The 25,324-nt window shown below is 38.9% G+C and overlaps 1 protein-coding gene across 1 annotated transcript in view; it reads right to left on the bottom strand.

Annotated features, from left to right (window-relative positions):
- The window catches only part of FSTL5 (follistatin like 5), a 538,172-nt gene that overhangs the window by 155,977 nt on the left and 356,871 nt on the right, over window positions 1-25,324 (bottom strand). The window contains exon 8 of the mRNA XM_069976180.1: window positions 12,517-12,683. Coding sequence (XP_069832281.1) covers window positions 12,517-12,683 — 167 coding nt within the window. The remainder of the gene's footprint in view (window positions 1-12,516; window positions 12,684-25,324) is intronic.

The following is a 25,324-nucleotide window of genomic DNA, read 5'->3' as shown; positions in this document are numbered from 1 at the left end:
CGCCCATAGAGAATGATGGCTCCAGTCATTCTCTATGGACATCAGACTCATCTCTGGGGAGCGCACGCGCAGTTTCAGACGGGGATACCTCTGCGGCGGGACGGGCTCCCGGACTTTGTGGAAGCAATAACTATATGTGTCTGCATCGGGGCATCGGCCAGGTGACAGGTTCCCTTTTAGATTAAGGCAAATTTTACACAACGTCAGTTTGGGGCCAAATGATGCTGTGATTATATAAATAACGGCTGCCATTATAAAACAACTGCTGACACTATAAAATAACAGCCAAAAAAAGACAGTTCGGGAATATAGCCTGAAATGGAACTGTGGTAAAAAAAAAAAAATATACAGTTTTTTCCACCTATTTTCACTCTATATTTTGGTATTATTTTACTGAGTAGCCTTAATGTGAAGGTTCTGAAGGTTCCCTATACTCACACCTATAAAATTTTGAACCTTTCAGTCTTTTCCCAGTCTTTTGGAAAAATTTAAGCATTAGTTTAGTAATAGAGATAAGCGAACCTCGAGTATGCTCAAGTCCATCCAAACCCGATCATTCGGCATTTGATTAGCGGTGGCTGCTGAACTTGGATAAAGCCCTAAGGTTGTCTGGAAAACATGGATACAGCCAATGACTATATCCATGTTTTCTACATAGCCTTAGGGCTTTATCCAACTTCATCAGCCACCGCTAATCCAATGCCGAACGATCGGGTTTGGATGGACTCAAGCATTCTAGAGGTTCTCTCATCTCTATTTAGTAATAATATAGAAGCTCGGATGATGATGACACTTCAAAGGGCTACACCTTTTTGTGTACTTACTTAAATTTTGTGCATTTTCAACGCATTTAATACATATATTTGCATTTTTCAATGTTCTGTTCTACAAATTTACAAAAATAATTTCAGAATTACTTCAAATGATGACATTTCTCATTAGTTTTCATCAGGTAGAGCGTTATCATTAATCAGGCCTCTGGTGTTTTCTCTGAGAGAGCAAATCTCATTATCAGATATAAGGTATGAGATAACAAGGTGTATGTCATTTAGCACTTCACAGTTAATTTATTCTTAAGGGGCAGATGATGCCTGTCTCATGGATAACAAACAATTCAGGAGTATACAAGCACATTCATAAGTCTTTCATTATAGACAACTGTACTGTCATTGATGGCAGAGCAATTTTTAATCTAGATGCTTTTTATGGTTTGAATACTCTCTGTGCTCGTAAACTATATGATTAAAATTTTATAAGATCTGAAATATTTAAAAGATTATTTAAATAAAGGAATTCTAGCTGTTATTTGTACGAGAGTAAGCCAGTCCTGTTCACCCACCCAAACCAGTCCTGTTCACCCCCAAACCAGTCCTGTTCACCCCCCAAACTAATTACAAAAAGGGTAAGTATCATACAGAAACGACTTATTATAGTAACTCACTATAGTAGGTTTATGCACAAAGTATTAGTATTACTTAAGGTTCAGGGCACTATGAATAAGATTTTTTTGCTACACTCAGCTTTCCCTCCACCATGAACAGTCTTCCTCTTTGAATTCACTGATGGTATGTTTCCGTTTCCGGACCATACCCCTGCCATAGTTGTCAAAACTGTAATGCTATTACTTTGGGAGAAAATGTGATGCATCCAAGTAAAGGGACTCCGATTAAGATGGTTTTCATGTGATAGCAAACAAATAATATATTTATTAAAGTGTCCCTGTGGACTTTGCTATGTTGGCCAAACGTCTCATAATGTAAAAATCAGATTAGGGGAACACAAGGCAGCGATAAGGAGGGGTCTGCAGAGAGGAACAACAGATGAGTCTAATAAGTACGGGGAAACAGGAGTGGTGAAATACTTTGTTGAACGGAAACATAACATCAGTGAACTCAAATGGTTAATCTTAGAAGAGAAAGAAGGTGTTAATAAAGAGGAGGTAAAGAAAAGACTATTACACTGCGAGGTGTACTGGATTCAGACGCTGGATACACTTTACCCTAGAGGTCTGAATGAAAAATGTTGTTTTAGTGTGTTTTTATAGGTATCCTGATGCAGTCTAGTAGACATAATGTTGATATAAATGTTGTTACAAAGTGGACACACAAATGGACAAATGTTGCCATAAATTGCTATAACTTATGTAATTAAGGATGTTATGTAAATGTGTTGCAAAATAATGTATATTTATGTCCCGTTGTTTTTTACAGCTATGGAAGACCTCTCCCGAGACTTCCTAGACTTATACTTGGTGGTGGGTGATTTCACAACTATCCTTGAGAAAAAAGCAGAATCTTCGAAGCGTCACATATGCGTGAACGTGGATCTCCATGCTAACGCTATTCCGTGAATGCAGACGGTAGCTCTGGAGGACTCTTAGAAGTAGCATGGGCGATGGACATTAACTCTGATAATTTCTTGTCATGAGAACGTTTTTGCAATACACAGGAGTGATTGTTCTATTCCTGTATTTGCATAAGGAATATTAACCCCTTCAAGACAGAGCGCTTTGATGCACAAAGGTCTGGGTCAAATTAATGCAAAGTCCCCCCCCCCCCCCCCCGGCACCTTCTAAGTGCCATAGCACTTTTATTTTTTCACCTACAGGGCTGGTTGGGGTTTTGAGACATGATCTCTAGTTTTTATTAATATCACAGAAAAATTTTGATTGCTTTTTATAAAAAAAAAAAAATATATATATAATATTTAAAAAATCAGCAATCCCGGTGTTTTTTTTTTCTGTTTATGCCGTTCACCTTGTGGGAACAATAATGTAATATCCGTATAGATCGGACAATTCCGCACACTATAATATGTAAAATGTTTATTTATTTTATGTTTTTAAATATTTTTATTTTTATAATGGGCAAGGGGGTATATTAAACTTTTATTGGAGGGGGTTTATAAGGGTTTTTTTCACTGTAAATTATGCAATCATTAGATTGCATATACTGATCTATGCTATGCCATAGCATAACATAGATTAGTGTTATCAGCGATCTGTGCATAGAGCCTGCCTGAGAGCAGACTCTATACACAGATCGCCGAAGCGACAGGACGGAAGTACATGTGTTAGTACATGCGATCAGGACCCCCGCAGCATGGCGGGAGTCCCGATTAGGGATGGTCTGAACCTGCTTCGGTTCGGGTTCGTATGAACCCGAACGCTCGGCATCAGATTCCCGCTGTCTGCCCGCTCCGTGCAGCGGGTGGATGCAGCGGGAGGACCGCCTGGAAAACTGGGATGCAGCCTATGGTTATGACTGTACCCCAATTTTCCATTCAGTCCTCCCGCTGTATCCACCCTCTCCACAACCATGACCAGTCTTCCTCTTTGAGTTCACTGATGTTATGTTTCCGTTTCCGGACCATACCCCTGCCATAGTTGTCAAAACTGTAATGCTATTACTTTGGGAGAAAATGTGATGCATCCAAGTAAAGGGACTCCGATTAAGATGGTTTTCATGTGATAGCAAACAAATAATATATTTATTAAAGTGTCCCTGTGGACTTTGCTATGTTGGCCAAACGTCTCATAATGTAAAAATCAGATTAGGGGAACACAAGGCAGCGATAAGGAGGGGTCTGCAGAGAGGAACAACAGATGAGTCTAATAAGTACGGGGAAACAGGAGTGGTGAAATACTTTGTTGAACGGAAACATAACATCAGTGAACTCAAATGGTTAATCTAAGAAGAGAAAGAAGGTGTTAATAAAGAGGAGGTAAAGAAGCGACAGGACGGAAGTACATGTGTTAGTACATGCGATCAGGACCCCCGCAGCATGGCTGCGGGAGTCCCGATTAGGGATGGTCTGAACCTGCTTCGGTTCAGGTTCGTATGAACCCGAACGCTCGGCATCAGATTCCCGCTGTCTGCCCGCTCCGTGCAGCGGGTGGATGCAGCGGGAGGACCGCCTGGAAAACTGGAATGCAGCCTATGGTTATGACTGTACCCCAATTTTCCATTCGGTCCTCCCGCTGTATCCACCCTCTCCACGGAGCGGGCAGGGAGTTCGGGTTCGTACGAACCTGGACCGAACCTGGACCTTAAATAACGTGATCGCTATAGATTGGGGCGTTTAAGGGGTTAATGAGACACCTGCCTCTCATTACCTGATGTGTGCGGGAATGCTCTCACTGCTGCGGTCCCGCACACATCAGTGTGCCCCGTCAGTGCAGAAACATATCTATACATTCCTACTGCATGGGGTATGTGCTGTAGGAACGTACATATACGGATTACTGACGGGAAGGGGTAATATTAAAAATATTGCATTTGGAATAGAATTTAAACCATAACTGTAATTTAAATGTCATTTTTAAGAAATAAATAGATATCACTACACCAGCGATTTTGAGAAACTCTATATAAATTCTATATAACTCTGTATAAAATGAAAAATAAAGATGTATTAAAAAAAAATATATATGGTAACCCTTTGAGGACCAGGCCAAAATGACCCAGTGGACTGCGGCAATTATAATTTTAGCGTTTTTGTTTTTTCCTCCTCTCCTTCTAAGAGGTCTAGCACTTTCAATTTTCTATCTACAGGGCCATGGAAGGGATTGTTTTTTCAGAAACAGGTGTAATTTGTAATGGCATCATTCATTCTACCATAACATGTATGATGAAACCCCACAAATATGATTTATAATTGGAAAAAAGAATGCAACATGGTAACTTGTGGGGGTTCCTGTGTCTACGTAATGCACTATACGGTTATTGGTCACTCAGAACACAACCATATGCAGGTTTTCACAGATTTTCGAATGTTTTATTTATTTTTATTTTTTTAATGAAATATTTTTTTTTTCTTGTTGCACTTAATTATTAATAAAATGGCCCTATTGTGACTCCTATAGCGGCTTTAGTTTTTCACCTATGGGGCTGTGTGAGGGGTAATTTTTTGCGCTATGATTTCTTTTTTATTAATACCATATTTGTGTAGATCGGACGTTTTGATCACTTTTTATTAATTTTTTTATATATATAATGTAACAAGAAATTGGTAATCCTGAAGCTTTTTTTTCCTCTTTTCCCTTATGATGTTTACCATACAGGATGGCAATTGTTATATTTTAATAGATCTGACTATTACACATGCTATGGTATATATGTTTATTTATTTGGGGTATTTTAAAAAACAATTTAACTTTTTTTTTTTTACTCACTTTAAGTCCCCTTGGGGGACTTTTACATGCAATCTTTAGATTGCATACACTGTTCATTGCTATGCCATAGGCATATGTACCAGTATATATATAGGCAGTGTATTAGGCTCTCTGCTCATTAAGTCTGCCTGTGGCAGACTCATTGAGCAGAGCACAGATCAGACCACACAGAGGAAGGTAAGAGACCTCTGCCTGTCCGACACAGCACTCCGGAGGGTGCTACATAACCCAGGACATGACTGTACGCCCAGGGTCGTCTGGTGACAGGCTGCCAGGGCATAAAGGTATGTCCTAGGTGGTTTAGATGTTAAATATGGCACAATGGTCTTTTCCACCACCAAGACAGAAGAACTGCCACACCGCTGATGTCAGTGGGGGGTTCTTCTGAGCAGGCACACAGGTAGCCTCTTCTAGACTGCCACTGCTGCTGCCTTATGTCACCCGTTGAGTACCAGGGCCTTCCAGGCATCTTTTGGCTGATACTGTACACTTACCCCTTTTCCTCCTGACCCAGAAACTTTGGATGGGACCTGATGCTGGGTCTGTGGCACAGATACAGCTTCATCATCTGATGATAATGATTTGTGGATAATCCCTTGCTCCTGCCTAGAGATGAGCGAACCTCGAGCATGCTCGAGTCCATCCGAACCCGAACTTTTGGCATTTGATTAGCGGTGGCTTCTGAAGTTGGATAAAGCCCTAAGGCTATGTGGAAAACATGGATATAGTCATTGGCTGTATCCATGTTTTCCAGACAACCTTAGAGCTTTATCCAACTTCAGCAGCCACCGCTAATCAAATGCCGATCGTTGGGGTTCGGATGGACTCGAACCCGGTTCGCTCATCTTTACTCCTGCCCAATGATTTTTAAAAATGAGGGGGGCCCGCACAACTGTAAACTGTGTGCTTCCTATAACAGACCAATAACCAATTGTAGCTCAACAGAAAAGAAGAGCGGTATGTTATAAAAAGGAGCACTCCAACAAAAAATGCAAAACTATGAAAATATTTATTTCAAGTTCCAAAAAGCAAAAAATATACAATGGCATAGAAACAAAACAATCCCTATACACTATTTAAAACACTTAAAATATCAACAACCATGAGGGACCCATACAATAAAAGGATCCCCCGGGCCTGCAACACGGTAAACAGAACAACCCAGAGACCCTCCTCCTATTACATATAATGTGGTTCCTGACCAAGTTCCTGTTGGGACGTAATGCGTAGGGTATTATGGGTCTCCATGTGAATGCTCCTCTCTCTTTTGAAATATGTATATAGATATAACTGCTTTTTTCTGTACTTATGTGTGTTGGATTTTTTTTTTTTCACCAGCTTATTTTGTTTATTCATACATTATTTTTTCTCATATGTTATGTGGTATAATATGGTTCACACTGTGGGCCATTGATTGGTCACACCTTCTTATTCAGCACATAGCACTTTATACTGTATGCAATAGGAGGAGGGTCTGTGGGTAGGGATGAGCGAACCGGCTAAGGTTCGGGTTCGTATGAACCTGAACTATCGGCTTCTGATTCCTGCTGTCTGCCTGCTCTATGGTTATGGCTGTATCCCAGTTTTCCAGGTGATCCTCAAGGTTGTATTCACCCTCTCCACGGAGCGGGCAGACAGCGGGAATCAGAAGCCGATAGTTCAGGTTCATACGAACCCAAACCTCAACCGGTTCGCTCATCCCTATCTGTGGGTTGTATTGTTTACTGTGTTAAAGGCCCAGGGGATCCTTTTATAGTATGGGTCCCTCATGGTTGTGGATATTTTAAGTGTTTTTAAATAGTGCATAGGGATTCTGTTTTGTTTCTATGCCATTGTATATTTTTTGCTTTTTGGAACTTGTAATAAATATTTTCATAGTTTTGCATTTTTTGTTGGAGTGCTCCTTTTTATAACATTCCTCTGTTCTTTTCTGTTGACCTGCACAATGATTTGGTAATGAATTACTGTCAATTCGCTTTGCAAAATGAAGTGAATTAACAGCAGGAATTTCACTGATCTCTAGTTTTTCTATTATTTTTTGCTATTTTTTCTTAATGTTATTGTTTTGCAGTTTTAACTGCTGTGATAAACTAGTTAATAGATGTTGTTATTATGTGCATCCTTTGGCTTGATGTATGTTAACATAAAGGTCAATCCTAGTGCTAGCCATTGTTCTGCCTGAGGCATAAGTGGAATGCTGACTTCACTATCTACTAAAAGGTAATAGAAGGTTGTAATACTCCAGTTTGTTATCTAAAGTAAATAATTTCTTTTGTATATTAGAAAATTTATGTAGACATTGTGGGACATTTACTAAGGAGTCTAATATGTGCCACAATTCTAATGGAAATTGATGTGTATTTTGTTCCAATATTTTGTGACTGATTAATTAAAATGTGGTACTGCCATAGTAAATGTATCTAATTAAAAGGTGAAAAAAAAGGTGCAAATATGAAAAAATTGCAGTTTTATTCACCTGATACTGGCCAGACGTAAGCCTGTGCCTGTTTATGCGACTTTTTAAAAAGTCACAAATGATTAATTGGGCGCTAATGACTTTTGGGTGAATACTTAAAACAGGCAGATTAAAAAAAAGTTGCATCTAAAAAATATTCACCTGTCGGATACTAGTTCATGAATAGAACTTAGACTAAAACAGGGTGAAAAATACAATTATTCATCGAAAATTAGGCGCAAAACCCTTGATAAATGTCCCCAATTGACTTTTTGTAAAGTTTTGCAGAAATGGCAATAGTATTTTAAATTGTACTTTACTGTAATGTAAGCACCTGATCACAGTCAGTTATTCAGCCTGAGGCAGGGCTCACATGTTCTAAAATAAAAATAAATAAATATCCATAAAAAAGATCAACATAATAGTTAAAAATGAGAAAATTGACAGTAATAATGAAGCAAATCTGCTCTTTAGCTTGCTTCCTTTTAATTGATGGCCACTCCTTGACACTCCTTCTAGGACTGGATCCAGCTTTTCCCAGCGACCAGGGAAGAGTGGCACAGAGCGGCAGTCAGTTAAAAGGCAGCTGGCTGATGAGCAGATTTCAGAGATAACAAAGCGCTTTGTTATTACATTGTCAGTAGAGATGAGTGAATTAGATTTGTTCAGAATTTTACAATCGTCTGAATCCAATCTTGTGATTGGCTTCGAGCCAATTAACAGACGAAGCAAGACACAAACACAGTAGTCCCTTATTCTGTACTGTACTTGCAGAGCAAAAAGGTATGAAAACAGAAAACAGGTGACAACTCTATACATTAAAGTGGATGTTATGCCTGTAAGAAGGAGTTGTTTTATGTATTTAAGGCAAGCATAATTTATGTTACAAGATGTGTCACTGTAGCCCTGAGTACAGTGTCAAAGGAGAAAAGACATATCAAATACAGGAGTCCCTTCTTTTGTTCTTACAGAGCAACAAGACATACAATGTATGCTAAGTTGCTCCATATATAGTTTCCATAGGACCCTTGAATGGGGCAGTACAGTTCAGAGCAGTAACAAATACTTATAGAAAATCTCTCCTGATCTTGATGGTTCCTGACACAGACAGAGGTGGTAGCAGATAGCTTTTTGTCAGGCTGGAAAGACTACACCACTTCCTGCAGGGGACAGCTGATAATTACTGGAAGACTTTTTATAGAAGTAATTTACAAATCTTTTTGGAACCAGTTGATTTTTTTCTCTAGAGTACCCCTCTACTGATGTACCTGCTGTAATGGTGTAAAATTTCAGTGCAAATACTGAAATTCTGCAACTAATTTGTAAAGCCAGCCCTTTGTAAATACTGTTCAGAAAAAGGAATTTTACATTATTTTCCGGCTATTAAACTGTCTTACAGAACATCTCTGCTTACATTAACTGAAACTCATCCTTGTTAATGAATGCACTTTCCTTATGCTATTGATTTTCATAAAATTATGGTAAGGAGATGAAAGACAAAATTATTATAATTAAAAGAGATAACGAAAACAGGTGACAGCTCTATACATTTAAGTTTGAAGTTATGCCTGTAAGAATCCCTTGTTTTATGTATTTAATGACCAACATAATTTATGAGAAAAGATGAGTATCTGCTATGAGTACAATGTTGAATGGATTAATCACTGGTAAAGATTAAAAGGATTTCAATAGTACTGTATGTTGCCCTCTCTAAAGCAGTTATACAACTATCAAGCAAATCATACGCAAAAAAGGGGGAGATATATACATATATTCAGCAGTATAATGTGGCATTTAATGCAATTTCCCTTAGATGACACTTTATTAATAAATTATTATTTTAGGCCTTGTTCACACAAAGTATCTTCTGTATTTATCACGGCCGTTGTTGCAAATTGCAACAATGGCCATGATTAATACAAAAGATACATTGCATTGAAAATTAATGGGATCCCGACTGGTATACGCTCTGGCCTGGATCCCTAGTTACCACAATGAAAACTGAAATGTCAGTTTTGTACAGCCGCTATTCATTGAATGGTGGCCGCACAACCTTGAAAGTGCACACAATGAAGAATGTGGCTCCAGCCGCACTTTCCATTGTGTGCAATGCTTAATTGGGATGCAGGTGCACAGGGATGCGCCCGCATCCCAATTTAATAGAAATTAAGTTTATCACTGCCAGTACTGCAGTAACTGCCGGTTTCAAAGTGCAAAATTGTGCATTGTTGATCGCATCAAATACATAAAACTTGGATAGTAAAAAGTTATAAAAAAAAGTTGCAGATGCCCAAACAAGGTACCAATAGAAAGTACAGATCATGGCGCAAATAATGACACCTCAAAAAGATCCATAGACAAAAAAAAAGTGTTATAAGGATGGTCAATTTTAAACACATTTAGTGGGAGATTTATCTTGGTTGCCCCTAGCAACCAATCAGATTCCACCTTTCATTTTTTAAAGAGTCTGTGAGGAATGAAAAGTGAAATCTGATTGGTTGCTAGGGGCAGCTAAGACAATTCTACTTTACACCAGTTTGATAAATCTCCCCCATAATTCTTTTTTAAAAAAAGGTTTACATTTTTAAAAAGCTGTCAAATAAAATAAAAGTTATACACGTTTCATATCATTGTAATTGTACTGATATGAGGAACATCGAAAATATGTCAGTTTTACCATAGGGCATAGGGAATGAAAACAAATCCCTTTTTTTTTTAACCCCTTAAGGACAGAGCCAATTTAGATTTTTGCGTTTTCGTTTTTTCCTCCTTGTGCATAAAAGGCCATAGCACTTGCATTTTTACACCTACAGACCCACATGAGCCCTTATTTTTTGCGTCACTAATTGAACTTTGCAATGGCAGGCTGAATTTTTGCATAAAGTATACTGCGAAACCAGAAAAAAATTAAAGTGTGGTGAAATTGAAAAAAAAAAACGCATTTTGTTTATTTGGGCGAAATGTGTTTTTACGCCATTCGCCCTGGGGTAAAACTGACTTGTTATGCACGTTCCTCAAGTCGTTACGATTAAAACGATATGTAACATGTATAACTTATATTGTATCGGATGGCCTGTAAAAAATTCAAACCATTGTCAACAAATTCACGTCACTTAAAACCGCTCCATTCCCAGGCTTATAGAGCTTTTATCCTTTGGTGTATGGGGCTGTGTGAGGTGTCATTTTTTGCGCCATGATGTGTTCTTTCTATCGGTACCTTGATTGCGCATATACGACTTTTTGATCGCTTTTTATTACAATTTTTCTGGATTTGATGCGACCAAAAATGCGCAATTTTGCACTTTGGGATTTTTTGGCGCTTACGCCGTTTACCGTACGAGATCAGGAATGTGATTAATTAATAGTTCGGGTGATTACGCACGCGGCGATAGCAAACATGTTTGTTTATTTATTTACTTTTATTTATAACCTGGGAAATTGGGGGTGATTCAGACTTTTATTAGGGGAGGAGGCTTTTTATTCACAACAACACTGTTCTTATTTTTTTTACACATATACTAGAAGCCCCCCTGGGGGACTTCTAGTATATACACTCTGATCTCTCATTGAGATCTCTGCAGCATAGATATGCTGCAGAGATCCATGAGATCGGCACTCGTTTGCTTTTGGCTGCTGCAGCCGGAAACAAACGAGTGCCGAGTCGGGGACGGCGCCATCTTGGAGCGGTCCCCGGCCGGATTCAGAAACGGAGATCGCTTCTCCGGGATAACATCCCGGAGGAGCGATCTCCGCCACTAGACACCAGGGAGATGCTGGATCCGGTAATCGGATGCAGCTGTCATGTTTGACAGCTGCATCTGATTACTGTATTAGCGGGCACGGCGATCGGACCGTGCCCGCTAATACCTACGGTCCCAGGCTACACGCGGCACCCGGGACTGCCGCGGTTCAGAGCAGGGTCGCTGCGCGGCCCCGCTCTGAGCGCCCTTACCGGCGATAGGGCGTACCTATGCGCCCTTTGTCGTTAAGGGGTTAATTTGAAAGCGCAAATGATTTTTCTGATTTTGCAGCATATTTTATGGGAAAATCAAGTCTGTCATTGCAAAGTACAACTGGTGTAGCAAAAAATAAGGGCTCATGTGAGTCTGTAGGTGAAAAAATACAAGCGCTATGGCCTTATTAACATAAAAAGGAAAAGTGCAAAAAGGAAAATTGGCTTTGTCCTTAAGGGGTTAAAGGTAACCTATCAGCACCAAACTCGCTATAAAGCCCATGAACATTATTAATAAAGTTCCTAATACAGTGTCCAAGCATATTTTGGTTTTCCAAGTCCCAGCCAGCAAAATCCCCAAAACGTTTATTGGTCCCCGAGCTGTGCAGTCCTGGGGTCCTAACACGTCACAATCATGTATTCTGCCGTAATCACAGCTCTCTGGGCATACTTTACAGCTCAGCTTGTCACAGAGGGTCTTGTACTAGCGCCTAAGTCTATAATCATGTGGTGTACTTTCCCTGCTGTACTGCACCTGTCATAGCCTTGAATGCATCCCCATCTGTCAGCACCAGTGGTAGCATCTATGCAGCCAAGATCATTGAGACACAGTGTTTTCATCAATGACATTAGTAACGACTTGTGTTTCATACATAAAACAGTTATTCACCATTTTTCACACAGGGCACTTAAATGTTTAATACAAGGTAATCATGACTCACTTAGATGTCTCTTTTTTTCTCTTTCACATAATATTAAAAACATACAATATGTGTCTGGATATTGATGCCAAATCAATGGAAAAAAAATTGTCATCAATTGTATCTGCCTTGTATCTGTAAATAAGATATTGGCCAGACACAACTAATATGCATGAACCAATCCTTAACAAAACAAGAGAGAAATATTGCAAGAATGATACCATTCACAACTTACATTGATGTCTTCTAAATCCAACGTGTTCAAAATGACATTGTTACGTTTCCAAACAATAGGTGGCCTCATATTTCCTTGTATTCCACAGATCAATACAAGACTTTGTCCAACTGTTACTGTGGTAAAACTCAGTTTCTGATCTTCTGGAAGGATTAACTGCACAATTCCTGCAATCATAGTAAGACACAAATGTTGCATTGTTAACAGAGTGATAGCTTTCATTACTCAAGAAAAAGTTTTATGCTAAATAAATTAAATATTGTTTTTAACTATGTAAAATAAAAGGTCAGCCTGACATTTCTATTAAAGTGAATGACAACTATCACCTGGGAGGATAAGAAGAGCATTTCACTTGAGAGAGCTACAGAATCATAGTTATACTAAGCATGACAGATTTCACCTGCAGGTAGATGCATTATTTAAAGGGCAAACAATGCTTTCTGCATAATAACAAAGTGTTCCAGAAATCTATAATAAGTTAAAGGGAACCTGTCACTAGGCTTATTCCTCCTTGTATAGGAAAAGGTCTGTTAATCACAATAAGCAAGTGTGGAGAGGTAGAGAAAAGCTAACCCTCGGACACATCTCTTTAACCCTTTAGTGATCGCCAAACGTATTTTTATGGCGTCACTAATGGGCTTTATTCCGATACATATGCCTTTTTACGGGGTATGTATCAGAATGTTCTGCCGTCCCCCTGCAGTGGCAGAGTGGGGGATCAGCTGTCAGTGTGACAGCTGATCTCTCCTGTACCTACCCGGAGCGGATATTCCTCCGCTCTGGGTAGTTTAACCCGTGATTTGACAGCGGCATCTCACGGGTTCTGGTGACTTTAGGGCATACTGACATGATCGTGATGTTCCGCGGCGCTGTCCAGTCCCCGGTGGTCTTCATAGTAATCCTGGGGGCCTAATCCTGGACTTACCATGGATATGCCTTTGCTCAGCTATAGCAGAAATATGGCTGAGCCGATGCTGACATATACAATACACTGCACTACAGTAGAAGTGCAGTGTATTGTATCAGTGATCAATGATCACTGTTTAGTATTACACTAGTGAACAGTAATGTACACTAGTGTAAAAGTAAAAATAAAAGTGCACCAAACACACAAAATACCCCCCAGCCCCCCAATAATAAAAATGCATTACATTCACTATACACAATAAACTGTTACATAAAACAGATCCAAACCACAAATCCTATACATATTTGGTATCACCACGTCCGTAATGAGCCAATTGATAAAACTATATAATTAATTATATCGCACTACACATGCTGTAAAAAAAAAAAAAAAAAAAAACCTACCAGAATTGCTGTATTTTATCAATCTGCTTTAGAAAATATGCAATAAAAGAGATCAAAAAGTCATATATAAGTAAAACTTGGTATCAGAAGAAACTACACATATTCCTGAAAAAATAAGCCCAAAACCAGCTCTGTCGTGCAAAAGACAAGAACACTATGTATCTTGCAATGTGACAGTTTTTGTGGGTATTTGTTAGGAAGATAGTTTCTATTGCAACAAAGTGGTAATAGATAAAAAAAACTATACAAATTTGGTATCACCATAACCATAGGGACCCAGAGAATACATTTATTATGTTATTAGTGACCGCTGATACAGATTTTTATGGCAGTTACTAATGGGCTCTATTCTGCTGCCATTAGCTTTTTACGGCGATGGCACAGAATAGTACAGTGGCGCCAATAAGGCCCACAGCCCCCTTTTTTTTTGGGTGGGGGGTTGTTTAGGTAGGTGAATTTTGTATCTTTCCGTCCTAAATTTGGGTGGCTTTTGATTCTCTATTACGGATAAAAACAGGTAAACTGCCCTAGTGCCTTAGCCCCAAGGTATATAAGGCAGACGAAGAGAAGGGGTAATGATTTTGTAAGGATGGAGTGAAAGGAAGGAAGGAAGGAAGGAAAGGGTTGTGAGTAGGAGGGAGTTGATGAGGGAGATGTTTAGGGATAAGCCCTTGCGGTGGAGACTCCAACTTAAAGATGATTATTGTTAAAATGGGTGTTGATGGGGGGTTGGTAGGGTGGAGTAATATAGCACAGATTGCACATAGGTTTATTTTTTCAAATAAAGTTTATTTTAAATCGTAAAAGCCCACAGTCTCCTCCTCTCAGGTACCAGTAGTAGCTATGGGGTTGCGTAAGAGTGTGGAGTCCGTCTTGGCCGGATCTTTAGTAACAGTATAACGGCGGCCGACGGTAACGGGCATTGCCGGCACAGCTGAGCGCTTTCATCTCTTCTCGGTGAGAGGAGATTAAGACCCTGCCCCCTGGTTTAATCATAGTTACCCAGTCACTGACCCTCCCCTCCCTGGACGGCCATCTGATCCAAGATGGCTGCCGCCATCACTGTGAACAGACTCTGTTCACAGTAATGGATTCCTAAAAATGATCAAAGCCCATTCTCTCCACCACTGAAGGTGGTGGAAAGCATGGGACAATGATCGGAGACCACCCGGTGTGGTCCCGCTACAAGCGATGAGTGTTATATACTATATACCGCTGATCGCTTGTTCCAAATGCTGCCGGAACTTTTTATCCTCTGTCACCAAAGTCAGGTGCCCCAGATTACCTGTAACAGCCCCGAATTACTTGTAACAGCCTCGGATTACCTGTAACCACCCCGGATTACCTGTAACCACCCTGGATTACCTGATACCACATTGAATTGCTCATAACCACTCCAGTTTACCTGTAACCAATCAGATTACCCGTAACCGTCTCAGATTGCCTGTCACCACCACAGATAGCCAGTAAACATCCCCAGATTGCCCATTACAATCCCAGAAAGCCAGTAAATACCCCCAGATTGCCCAATACCACCCCAGATTGCTATCCAACACCCCAGATTGCCTGATAGCCAGTAAACACCCCCAGATTGTCCGTAACAATCCCAGATAGCCAGTAAATACCCCCAGATTGCCCATAACCACCCCAGATTGCCACAGACTGCCGGTAAAAATCCCAGATTGCCCACAAGCACCCCAGATTGCCCTTCACCACACCCGATAGCCAGTAAATACCCCCAGATTGCCCATAACCATCCCAGATTGCCACAGACTGCCGGTAAAAATCCCAGGTTTCCCACAAGCACCCCAGATTGCCCGTCACCAAAGTAAATACCCTCAGTTTGCCCGTAACCAAAATTACGCTCCTTACCTTCTGAGTCCTGCTGTGTGCACATACAGTAATTTATGCCCACATATGGGGTACTATTGCACTCAGAAGAACCTGCGGTACAAATTTTGAGGTGTGTGTTTTCTCTCTTGTTCCTTGTGAAATTTAGAAATGTCAAACTAAACAAACATATTATTGGAAAAATTCAATTGTTACAGCACCCACTGATTGATAATGAATAGAGATGAGCGAACCTGGTTCGGGTTCGAGTCGATCCGAACCCGAACATTTGATTAGCTGGGGCTGCTGAACTTGGATAAAGCTCTAAGGTTGTCTGGAAAATATGGATACAGCCAATGATTATATACATGTTTTCCAGATAGCCTTAGGGCTTTATCCAAGTTCAGCAGCCACCGCTAATCAAATGCCGAAAATTCGGGTTCGGATCGACTTGAGCATGCTCGAGGTTCGCTCATCTCTAATAATGAACACTGACTGATAATGGACGCTGGCTTTACAACACCCACAGTCAACTACCCACAATAGACTTTCCTCTTCTCTCTCTCCCTATCTGTGTCAATTTCTTTCCCTGCTCTGCTATAGATTCCTGCTGTGATTCTTCTCTCCTCTGCACACACAGCTGACTACCTGCCTCCAGGAAGTAAATCACACAATATACAGGCAAAGGGGGAGGTGCAAACATCACAGTGGGGCTTGCAGGTGATTGGATCTTCTCAAGAGATTATGGATAATCCCTTGTTGTTACCAAATGACAGTAAGAAAACAAAAACAGGTGTGACCAGCATCACGTCAGCCATGTTTAGTCAATTTTGGAACAAATCACATGAAATTCATTTTGCAAAGCAAATCAACAGTGGGATTCGCAGTGAATTTGACTTTACAAGATTCTCTTCGCTCGACTCTAATGGTGACTGCACTGTGACTACCCTCCTGATATCACAGAGTACAAAAAAACAGCAGGCCAGACACACTGTTTACATAAGCACCCCAAAAGGGAGGGGGGAGAAGGGAGAACAGAGCGGGACGAAGAGAACAGCTTAACACAGTTTTCTAGGGGAAGGAGACTGATGAGATCATAAGTATGGAACTGTTAGTCAGAAGTACCTCTTCCCATGTAAACAGTGCATACTCTGCCAACAATGATAAAAGTGAAAAACTGCCCAAATGATCCAAAGATCATTAGGTCTTAACTATCAGTTATTGAATAGAAATGAGCAAACCTGCCAAAAGTTTGGGTTCCCAGAAACTTAAACTATCGGTATTTTAATCCTTCCATGTAGTCCTAGGGCTGCTTCCCCCTTGTCCAGACAACAGAATTTAAATTCCGATCACTTGGGTTTGTGCAATCCCGAACTTTCCTCAGGTTTGCTCATCTCTATTATTAACACATCTAAACAGGGTTTATATGAGAAGAAAATTTTAGTTTTTCCATACAGTTATAGTTTCCAAAATTCTATACATTTGTACCTAGTACAAATGAATTAAAAAATAAATGTACATTTTGCCCACACTACCTCCAATTTTCGTATCAGTAGGAAAGCATATATATTTCCGTGACCTATGCGATACTAGTATAAATAGAAAAGGGTGGTTACTGAAATCTAAAGAGTGATTATCATTCTCCATATTAAACAGGATTACTGCATGTTTCATAATATAATCTATCCATAGCTGTTCACCACAAGCTTTACCTATGGTTTTAGAGAAACATTCCAAGAATAACAGAACAATGTAATAGCCTCTTGTAAATTTCTCTTTTCAAAACGAAATATGTATGCAATCTGCTAGATTATGCTAGAACATTATAATTAGCACAATAGCAATCAAAGATATAATGGAATAAATGGAACTCAGTACAGAATGTAACAAAGTCATTAAATCTGTTTTAAGTAGGTAGATTTAAGTAATACATGCAGAGGAAGCACACAGTAGCTGCCATCTCATAATCACCCATTCTTCAAGAAGAAATATTTCTTGTCTTGTTTTTATTATTCTTATCATTCCTAGTATATTTACATACCAAAATTATTTTACATTTTAAATTAAATTAGACTGTCATGAAGAGTTAAAAGGAAAATAAGCTTAGTCTATTGTTTACAGGAAACATCATGCAAATACAGTTTTATCTTTATCTCTACGTGGCAGGCTAGGTTCATGCTTTTTTTTCACAGTAAGACCGTAATCAGATCCTACCAGTCCAATTAAATTCCATGGAACTCAAATTAATGGCAAAGTGTATAGGTTTGCATTAGTCTAAGGTTCCCATCATACTTTTGCATCTGGTATATTCATTTAGTTCATTTATATTTGTTTTTAAGCCAATTTCAAAAGAGAAGACAGTTTCCTCTTTCAAGATAATCATTTGGAAATCTGATTTACCAGTACAAAGACCAATCTAAAGACTACTGAATAGCTTAGGATAAGTTAAAACACCAAGGGAAAACTTTGCTTGATAATATGCTGATTAGCTGTATTCCAGAATGAAGGGCTGTATTGCACAGCACAAACATAAGGGGGAAGCAAGAGCTGAGAGGCTGCCTTAACGATCCTTAGATCATTCGGGCTGCCCATTGACATCAGCGGTGGTATGCTTCTGCTGAGCCTATTACGCAGAGCATGTCAGCTGCATAATGGCTTATTATGGCCTTTTAACCTGTCCTTTTACACAAAATGATTATCGGCCCTATCAGCTGATACTCGGCCAAGTAAGGCTGATAATAGTTTTGTGTATTAGGGCCTTAAAGTTATTCTGTACCCACGATCTGCCCTCACAAACCACTTGTACCTTCTTATAGCTGCTTTTAATCCAAGATCTGTCTTGGGGTCTGCTCGGCAGATGATGCAGTTATTGCTCTAAAAAACAATTTTTAAACTTGCAGCCCTGTGTCAAATTGGCGTGGCCTAGAGTGTCCGTGCCCTAGGCTTGCACCGCCTCTCCGTCCCTCCTCCCCACCCTCTTAACCATTAGGAACGCCCGTGGAAAGATTTTATTTTATTCAAATAAATTTTAGAGCCTCCTATGCCCCCCAAATAATGAGGCTCTTAGGTGCAGACAGTTGTTTCAGGAATCTTTCTCCTAATGTGTATAGATCAGGATACTTACTGGCTAGAGATGCTTTGATTTAGCTCAGGTACTGTTTCTCATTGAAGAGACCCAGTGATATTTTGAGACATTTTCTTAGGAATGATCCATGAAAAAGTGTGCACATCATTATTCCTTTACAAGAAAGAACACTATCAATTAATACACTCTGGTTTCACTTGCATAACATTTTAACATAAATTTTCTATATTCTGGAGTAAAACTTATTTGCATTATTTTTCTCCAAATTAGGACAGTTTCTTATAAATAAGTTTCTAGAAACATTAAATACTGTCAACAGAAAAGACCACTTGCTCCATCTAGTCTGCCTTTTTAGTATTTACTTTCTTATTATTTTAGGATAGATTTATGTTTATCCCAGGCATGTTTACATTCAGTTATTTTATATTTACCAACCACATCTGTTGGCACATCTGCTACTCTTTTAGTAAAGTAATAGTTTCTCACATTGCTTCTGATCTTTCCCCCAACTAACCACTCTAACTTCCCTCCTGAACCTTATTTAGTCCTTTAACATATTTAAAGGTTTTGATCGTGTCCCCTCTTTCCCTTCTTTCCTCCAGACTATACAGATTAAAATCCTCAAGTCTTTTCTGATATGTTTATGCCTGGCACCCTCTACCATCTTTGGACCCATTCTATTTATCAATATGTTTTTTGTTGGTGAGGTCTCTCCAACTGACACAGTATTTCAGATATGATCTCACTAGAGCTCTATAGAGCGGGATCACAATCTTCCACTCCCTATTGGCTAAACAGTTGTGCTTAAAAGTTTACATACTCCTGCAGAATTGTTGCTTTCTTGTACTGGTTCCAGAGAATATGAATGATGGCACAAAAACTTATTTTCCAAAACACAAGGCCAAGTTGACCTGTTATTGGCTAGAGCAGAACAAAGTGAAAGTTCTGGAGTAACCATCTGAGTCTCCTGTCCTGAATATCATTGAGCCACTCTGGGGAGATCTCAAGCACAATTAATGCAATAAAGCCCAGGAATTTACAGGAACTGGAGGCTTTTTGCAAAGAAGAATGGGCAGCTTTACCATCTGTGAAAATAAAAAGCCTCATCCACAACTACCACAAAAGGCTTTTAGCTGTCACTGATGTTAGAGGGGGCAATACATGGTATTAAGAACTGGGATATGTAAACTTTTAATCAGGTTCATTTGGATGTTTTTGGTTGCCATTATGATTTAAAAAGAGAAAATACAGTAGTTTGACAATAAATGGCTTTACCCAACCACTAACCATGAGTGGAAAATATGTTTTTGTGCTATCATTCATATTCTCTAAAAAAAGGACGAGAAAGCAAAAATTCTCCAGATGTATGTAAACTTTTGAGCACAACTGTACCACTAGCTATACAGCCCAGTATAGGATTAGCTTTCCCTACTGCCCTGTTGCACTGATGACTCATTTCAACACTTTCAGAAATCACTACCCCTAAATAATAATAATAATAATAATAATAATAATAATAATAATAATAATTTTTATTTATATAGCGCCAACAGATCCTGCAGCACTTTACAATTCTGGGGTACATACATAGACAAAAAATAGACATTACAGAGATACATATAATTATCCATACATGAGGAGTGAGGTCCCTGCTCGCATGCATGAGCTTACATACTTACATACCCCTAAATCCTTCTCCTGTGAAATCTTTGCCAGCACAAAACTCCTGATATGATTCTCAGAGGATTCTTACTCCCCAAGTGCATTATTTTACTTTTAGACACATTGAACTTCAGTTTCAATTCTTTGGACCACTTATCTAGCAAAGCTGAATAATTTCCATATTACTTACATTTCCATAAATCAACCCTACTGCACACATTTGTGTCATCAGCAAAAACACAAACCTTACCTACCAAACCTTCTCCTATGTCACTTACAAAAATATTAAAAAGAACAGGACCCAGAACAGACCCTTGTGGCACACCACTTGTAATCAATCTCTGCCCAGAATATACACCATTAACAACAACCCTGTTTATCCTTCAGCCAACAACAAATCCAATGAACTACGGTATTACACTAAATCGGACTCTTCAATGGAAAAGAATACCCTCCCCTGAGCTGCATTATATAAGTAGTAAAGTCTAATGGAAGGACTTCCAATATGAGTAAAGACTTTCAATGCCAGAAAAGGGGGGCATTTCGAGAGAGATAATATGTGTTTTTGGAAGCATGCAATCTGCCTTTTCAGTAACTAAAATTCTAAGTCAAAGCTATGAAACAAAGAACTCATGTCAAAATTCAGAATGTATCCCATGCATAACTACAATGATTGTTTTGCATCCTTGGCATCGGTGAATAAACACTTTAATAACAATATTATTATTAATCTGCAAATCAGGAGGTTGCTAAAGCAGAAGAAAAACACAAACAATTGTAATGCAGACATAATTGAAGCTTTAATCATTCTAAACATGTACAGCTTAGTATGACAGCCAGCAAACCCTGAAGTAGACAGTATTTATTACAGAGCTAGTGAAAAGCGAACAAGAAAGACAAGGATAGATGGCTGAGGTCTAGGGTCTGGGTTGTAATATGGTTGCAGCCTTCTGAAACGAGCTGCCGGCAGAATAAGTAGGAACAATATACTGAAGTTTAACTTATCAGGCAGTTAGGCAATATTGTAGTAAGTATAAACATGGTTCAGCTTACACATAGAAACAAACACAAATTCACATCCTCCAGGCAAAAAAGTACAATACTAGTGGTTTACAACCACTCATACTGGGGTAACTCAAAAATTCTTCCGGAAGTGCCATTGACTACATTGTATAAACTCACAATGCATGACTCGCAATTGAATAGACAATGGGGGAGATTTACCAAACTGGTGTAAAGTAGAATTGGCTCAGTTGCCCCTAGCAACTAATCAGATTCCACCTTTTATTCCTAACAGGTTCTGAGGATTGGTTGCTAGGGGCAACTGAGCCAGTTTCCCTTTACACCAGTTTGATAAATCTCCCCCAATATTATTACAGCATATCCTGCCACCAACCTAATATGTAAAAAAACTAAAACAAAAAAGTGTGCACTTCGTGGAGTTAGACACTCGTCGGCGCTGCACTGCAAAAAGGAAACTAATATGCTGCTATATAGATCTTGAGGATTCCGTATCCTCAGTGAACATAAACTAACTAAATTACCAGTTATGATCTATAGCGCTATAGTGCCAAGAAGATGTGATGTTTAAATAATAATATGGCATACAAGGAATAAATTCTGGTGAATTCAGGTGGTTATACAAAAAGGCCGCTGATTGCCTCAGATATAATTGATCAGCTGTTGCATAACATGCTATGGAGTGATATATAGCTAGTTGCGGAATCCCATTGTTCCTACCTGTTTTGCACCGCTGTGATGTCTTTTTCACAAATATAAACTTAGTAGTTAGATGGTGTCCAAAATGTAGTCCTGAAAAGTTGGAGGAAAATGAAAATGTCCTTTTTTATCGGGGTCGGGAGCGAGCCCCGGCCGGTGGCTCTGCTACTACCTTACACCCGACGTAGTGGAGTAGATCGGGAGGAATCCACAGTTGAGTGACGTCACTTTGGTGGATACGGAGGCCGATGTAGGGAAAGAAACAGATGTTTCTTTCCCTACATCGGCCTCCGTATCCACCAAAGTGACGTCACTCAACTGTGGATTCCTCCCGATCTACTCCACTACGTCGGGTGTAAGGTAGTAGCAGAGCCACCGGCCGGGGCTCGCTCCCGACCCCGATAAAAAAGGACATTTTCATTTTCCTCCAACTTTTCAGGACTACATTTTGGACACCATCTAACTACTAAGTTTATATTTGTGAAAAAGACATCACAGCGGTGCAAAACAGGTAGGAACAATGGGATTCCGCAACTAGCTATATATCACTCCATAGCATGTTATGCAACAGCTGATCAATTATATCTGAGGCAATCAGCGGCCTTTTTGTATAACCACCTGAATACACCAGAATTTATTCCTTGTATGCCATATTATTATTTAAACATCACATCTTCTTGGCACTATAGCGCTATAGATCATAACTGGTAATTTAATATGTAAAAAGTTGTCAAATAAACAGACCACATGTTTTTTTTCTTTACTGCACACTGCTATAAAATTCTGCTACACACTTATACCCCAATAAACTGTGTAATAATGGAGTTTTCCGTTTTGTTAATTAGGATTTTTTTTCTTATTATAACAAATGTAAGCCCTAAAAACCTTATTATCTGCAGCCCCCCCTTCTATAAGATCAGCATGTACAGCATGAGGCTACATTTACTCAAAATCAAAATTTAACGGCAAATAAAAGCAGTTATTTTATAACAATGGTCATTATTTGCCATTGAATTATGGCTATCGAATAAAAATGGATGTCATTTTGATGCTGTGTGAACATAGCCTCTTAGTAAACTTTTCCCTTTAAATATAGGGGATCCTAAATGTAAGGTGCATTTTACAGCCTAGGTTATAAGTAGTCCTAAACAGCATAGGCAATAACAATTTTGATGCAAGGTATTAAGATAAGAAACATTGCTTAACTGTTGGCTAAAGCTTTGCGTCTATACTTCTGAATTTACTCTGGATATAATATTAGTAACACTGAGAATTGTTGCTTCCTTTGGCCACAGTTTAATCAGTATTTTGTTCGTATTTTGTTCCCCAAAACGAGGACTGAGTTGAAAATGCACAAACCTTTCCCATTATATTTTTCTCTCTTGATTTTGGCTGACCAAAATACTGACAGAAAACTCACCAAAATGCTATATGTGAACAAAGCCTTAAAGTTATTCAAGTAAGAGCAGTTTCTTTTTATGTTTCAGTAAACAAGATCTAAAGATGTCATGTATTGCAGTTCAATAAAGAGAAGCCTTTGTTGGAAACCTAAAATAGTCATGCAAACAAATAACACTTTTTATATATGGCAACGTTCACACTACGTTTAACAGCGTCTGTTGCATAGCAAACTGGCGACCGTCGGGCTACATTTAGGACATTCCTGCAGCCGATACCTCTGTATCGGCTGCGGGAACGTTCTTTTTTTACAATTGATTTGTGGGCATCTGGTGTGCCCGGAATCTGGTGTGCTCCCAAATCAATTAGCCATTAACTTCAATGTAATGTGCGGCCGCCACCGCACATTAGTGTATGAACAGCTGTAATTTACAGACGCTGTTCACTGAATAACGCCTGTTCTAAAAAACGGTCATTAACAGAACGATGTACGAACACAGCGGGTGGCATTGCATTGACTTCAATGCAGTAAAGAATGGACGCTGATTCCATTGCAATCAGCATTCGTTCTTTCCATAAATATTACATTGTGTGAACATAGCCTATGACAATAATGTTATGTATTTTAAAACAAGTAAAATAGAGTAAAAACTACCACACATATACACACACACCTGAATTAAATAAAAAAAAAAAAAAAGTTTAACTGTAGAGTTATGTCTGACAGTGAAAAATGACTAAAATTTTAGAATACAAAAGTAATGTAATTTTTTTGAATCATTCAAGCATTTTAAATCTAAAATATTTGAATGTCAGATTTAAAGTATGTCATCATTGTCTGAACCTAAAAAAAAAACACAGTCAAATTTCATTGCATGAATGTCTAAGTAATATTCTGCTTCCTGGCAGCTTATATTAATTTTTATATTTGCAGCTTTCCTAGCCAAGAGATTTTAAAGGACTGGAATTAGCAGAACACTAACCTTTAAGATTATCAAGATATGACTTTTCTGCATTATGTATGTCAAATCATAAAATGCTGACTTTTTGATATGTTAGCTCTCTAAAGAGCACATCAGTCAGGGAGATGAATCAAGGGTTTTAATTGTAAAGTCATTTTAATATTCTCAACTTGGACTAATACAGACAATAAATCAACTGAAAAATAAATAAAATGTAAAACGTTTATACCTGACTGTATAATCACATTTATAGGCCAGGTTCAGACTATGTAACTGTGCGGCTGTATTTGCGGCTGTAATTGTGCGGCGGTATTTTTGGTGGTTCATGCTTACGCTGGAAAGTATAGGATATACGGCTGCACAGTGCACACTATGTATGAATCTACGGCCCGATCGTAAACGGACCCGTAAAAAATGAACAAGACCATTGTTTGCGGCTGGACATGCGGCCGAGGATTGACAGGCGGTCCGTACGGAGTACTTCAAAAATAGCCGGCAATGATGCCGAATGCCGATGCCTCTAATAGTTAATATATTAAATTAATAAAACACATTCTCTTTGTAATAAAGTCCCTTTCGTTGGTCAATAATTTAATTCTAACGAATCCATCATTTTGCAATTAAAGATACTGTTAAAATAAATAGATATATAAATAAATGTATATTTATATATATATTTATTTTTTGACAGTATATTTAATTGCACAATGATGGATTCGTTAGAATTAAATTATTGACCAACGAAACTGAATTTATTTCAACGAAAATGTGTTTTATTAATTAAATATTAATTAGTATTAATTGTTACCAGGCTGCTGTCGTTTGGTTTTTAACCCGGCTG

This window comes from Dendropsophus ebraccatus, chromosome 7, assembly GCF_027789765.1.
Source record: "Dendropsophus ebraccatus isolate aDenEbr1 chromosome 7, aDenEbr1.pat, whole genome shotgun sequence".
Classification (NCBI taxonomy): Eukaryota; Metazoa; Chordata; class Amphibia; order Anura; family Hylidae; genus Dendropsophus; species Dendropsophus ebraccatus.
The sequence above is the reverse complement of the archived record's forward strand: the minus strand, read 5'-3'. Positions and strand labels throughout refer to the sequence as shown.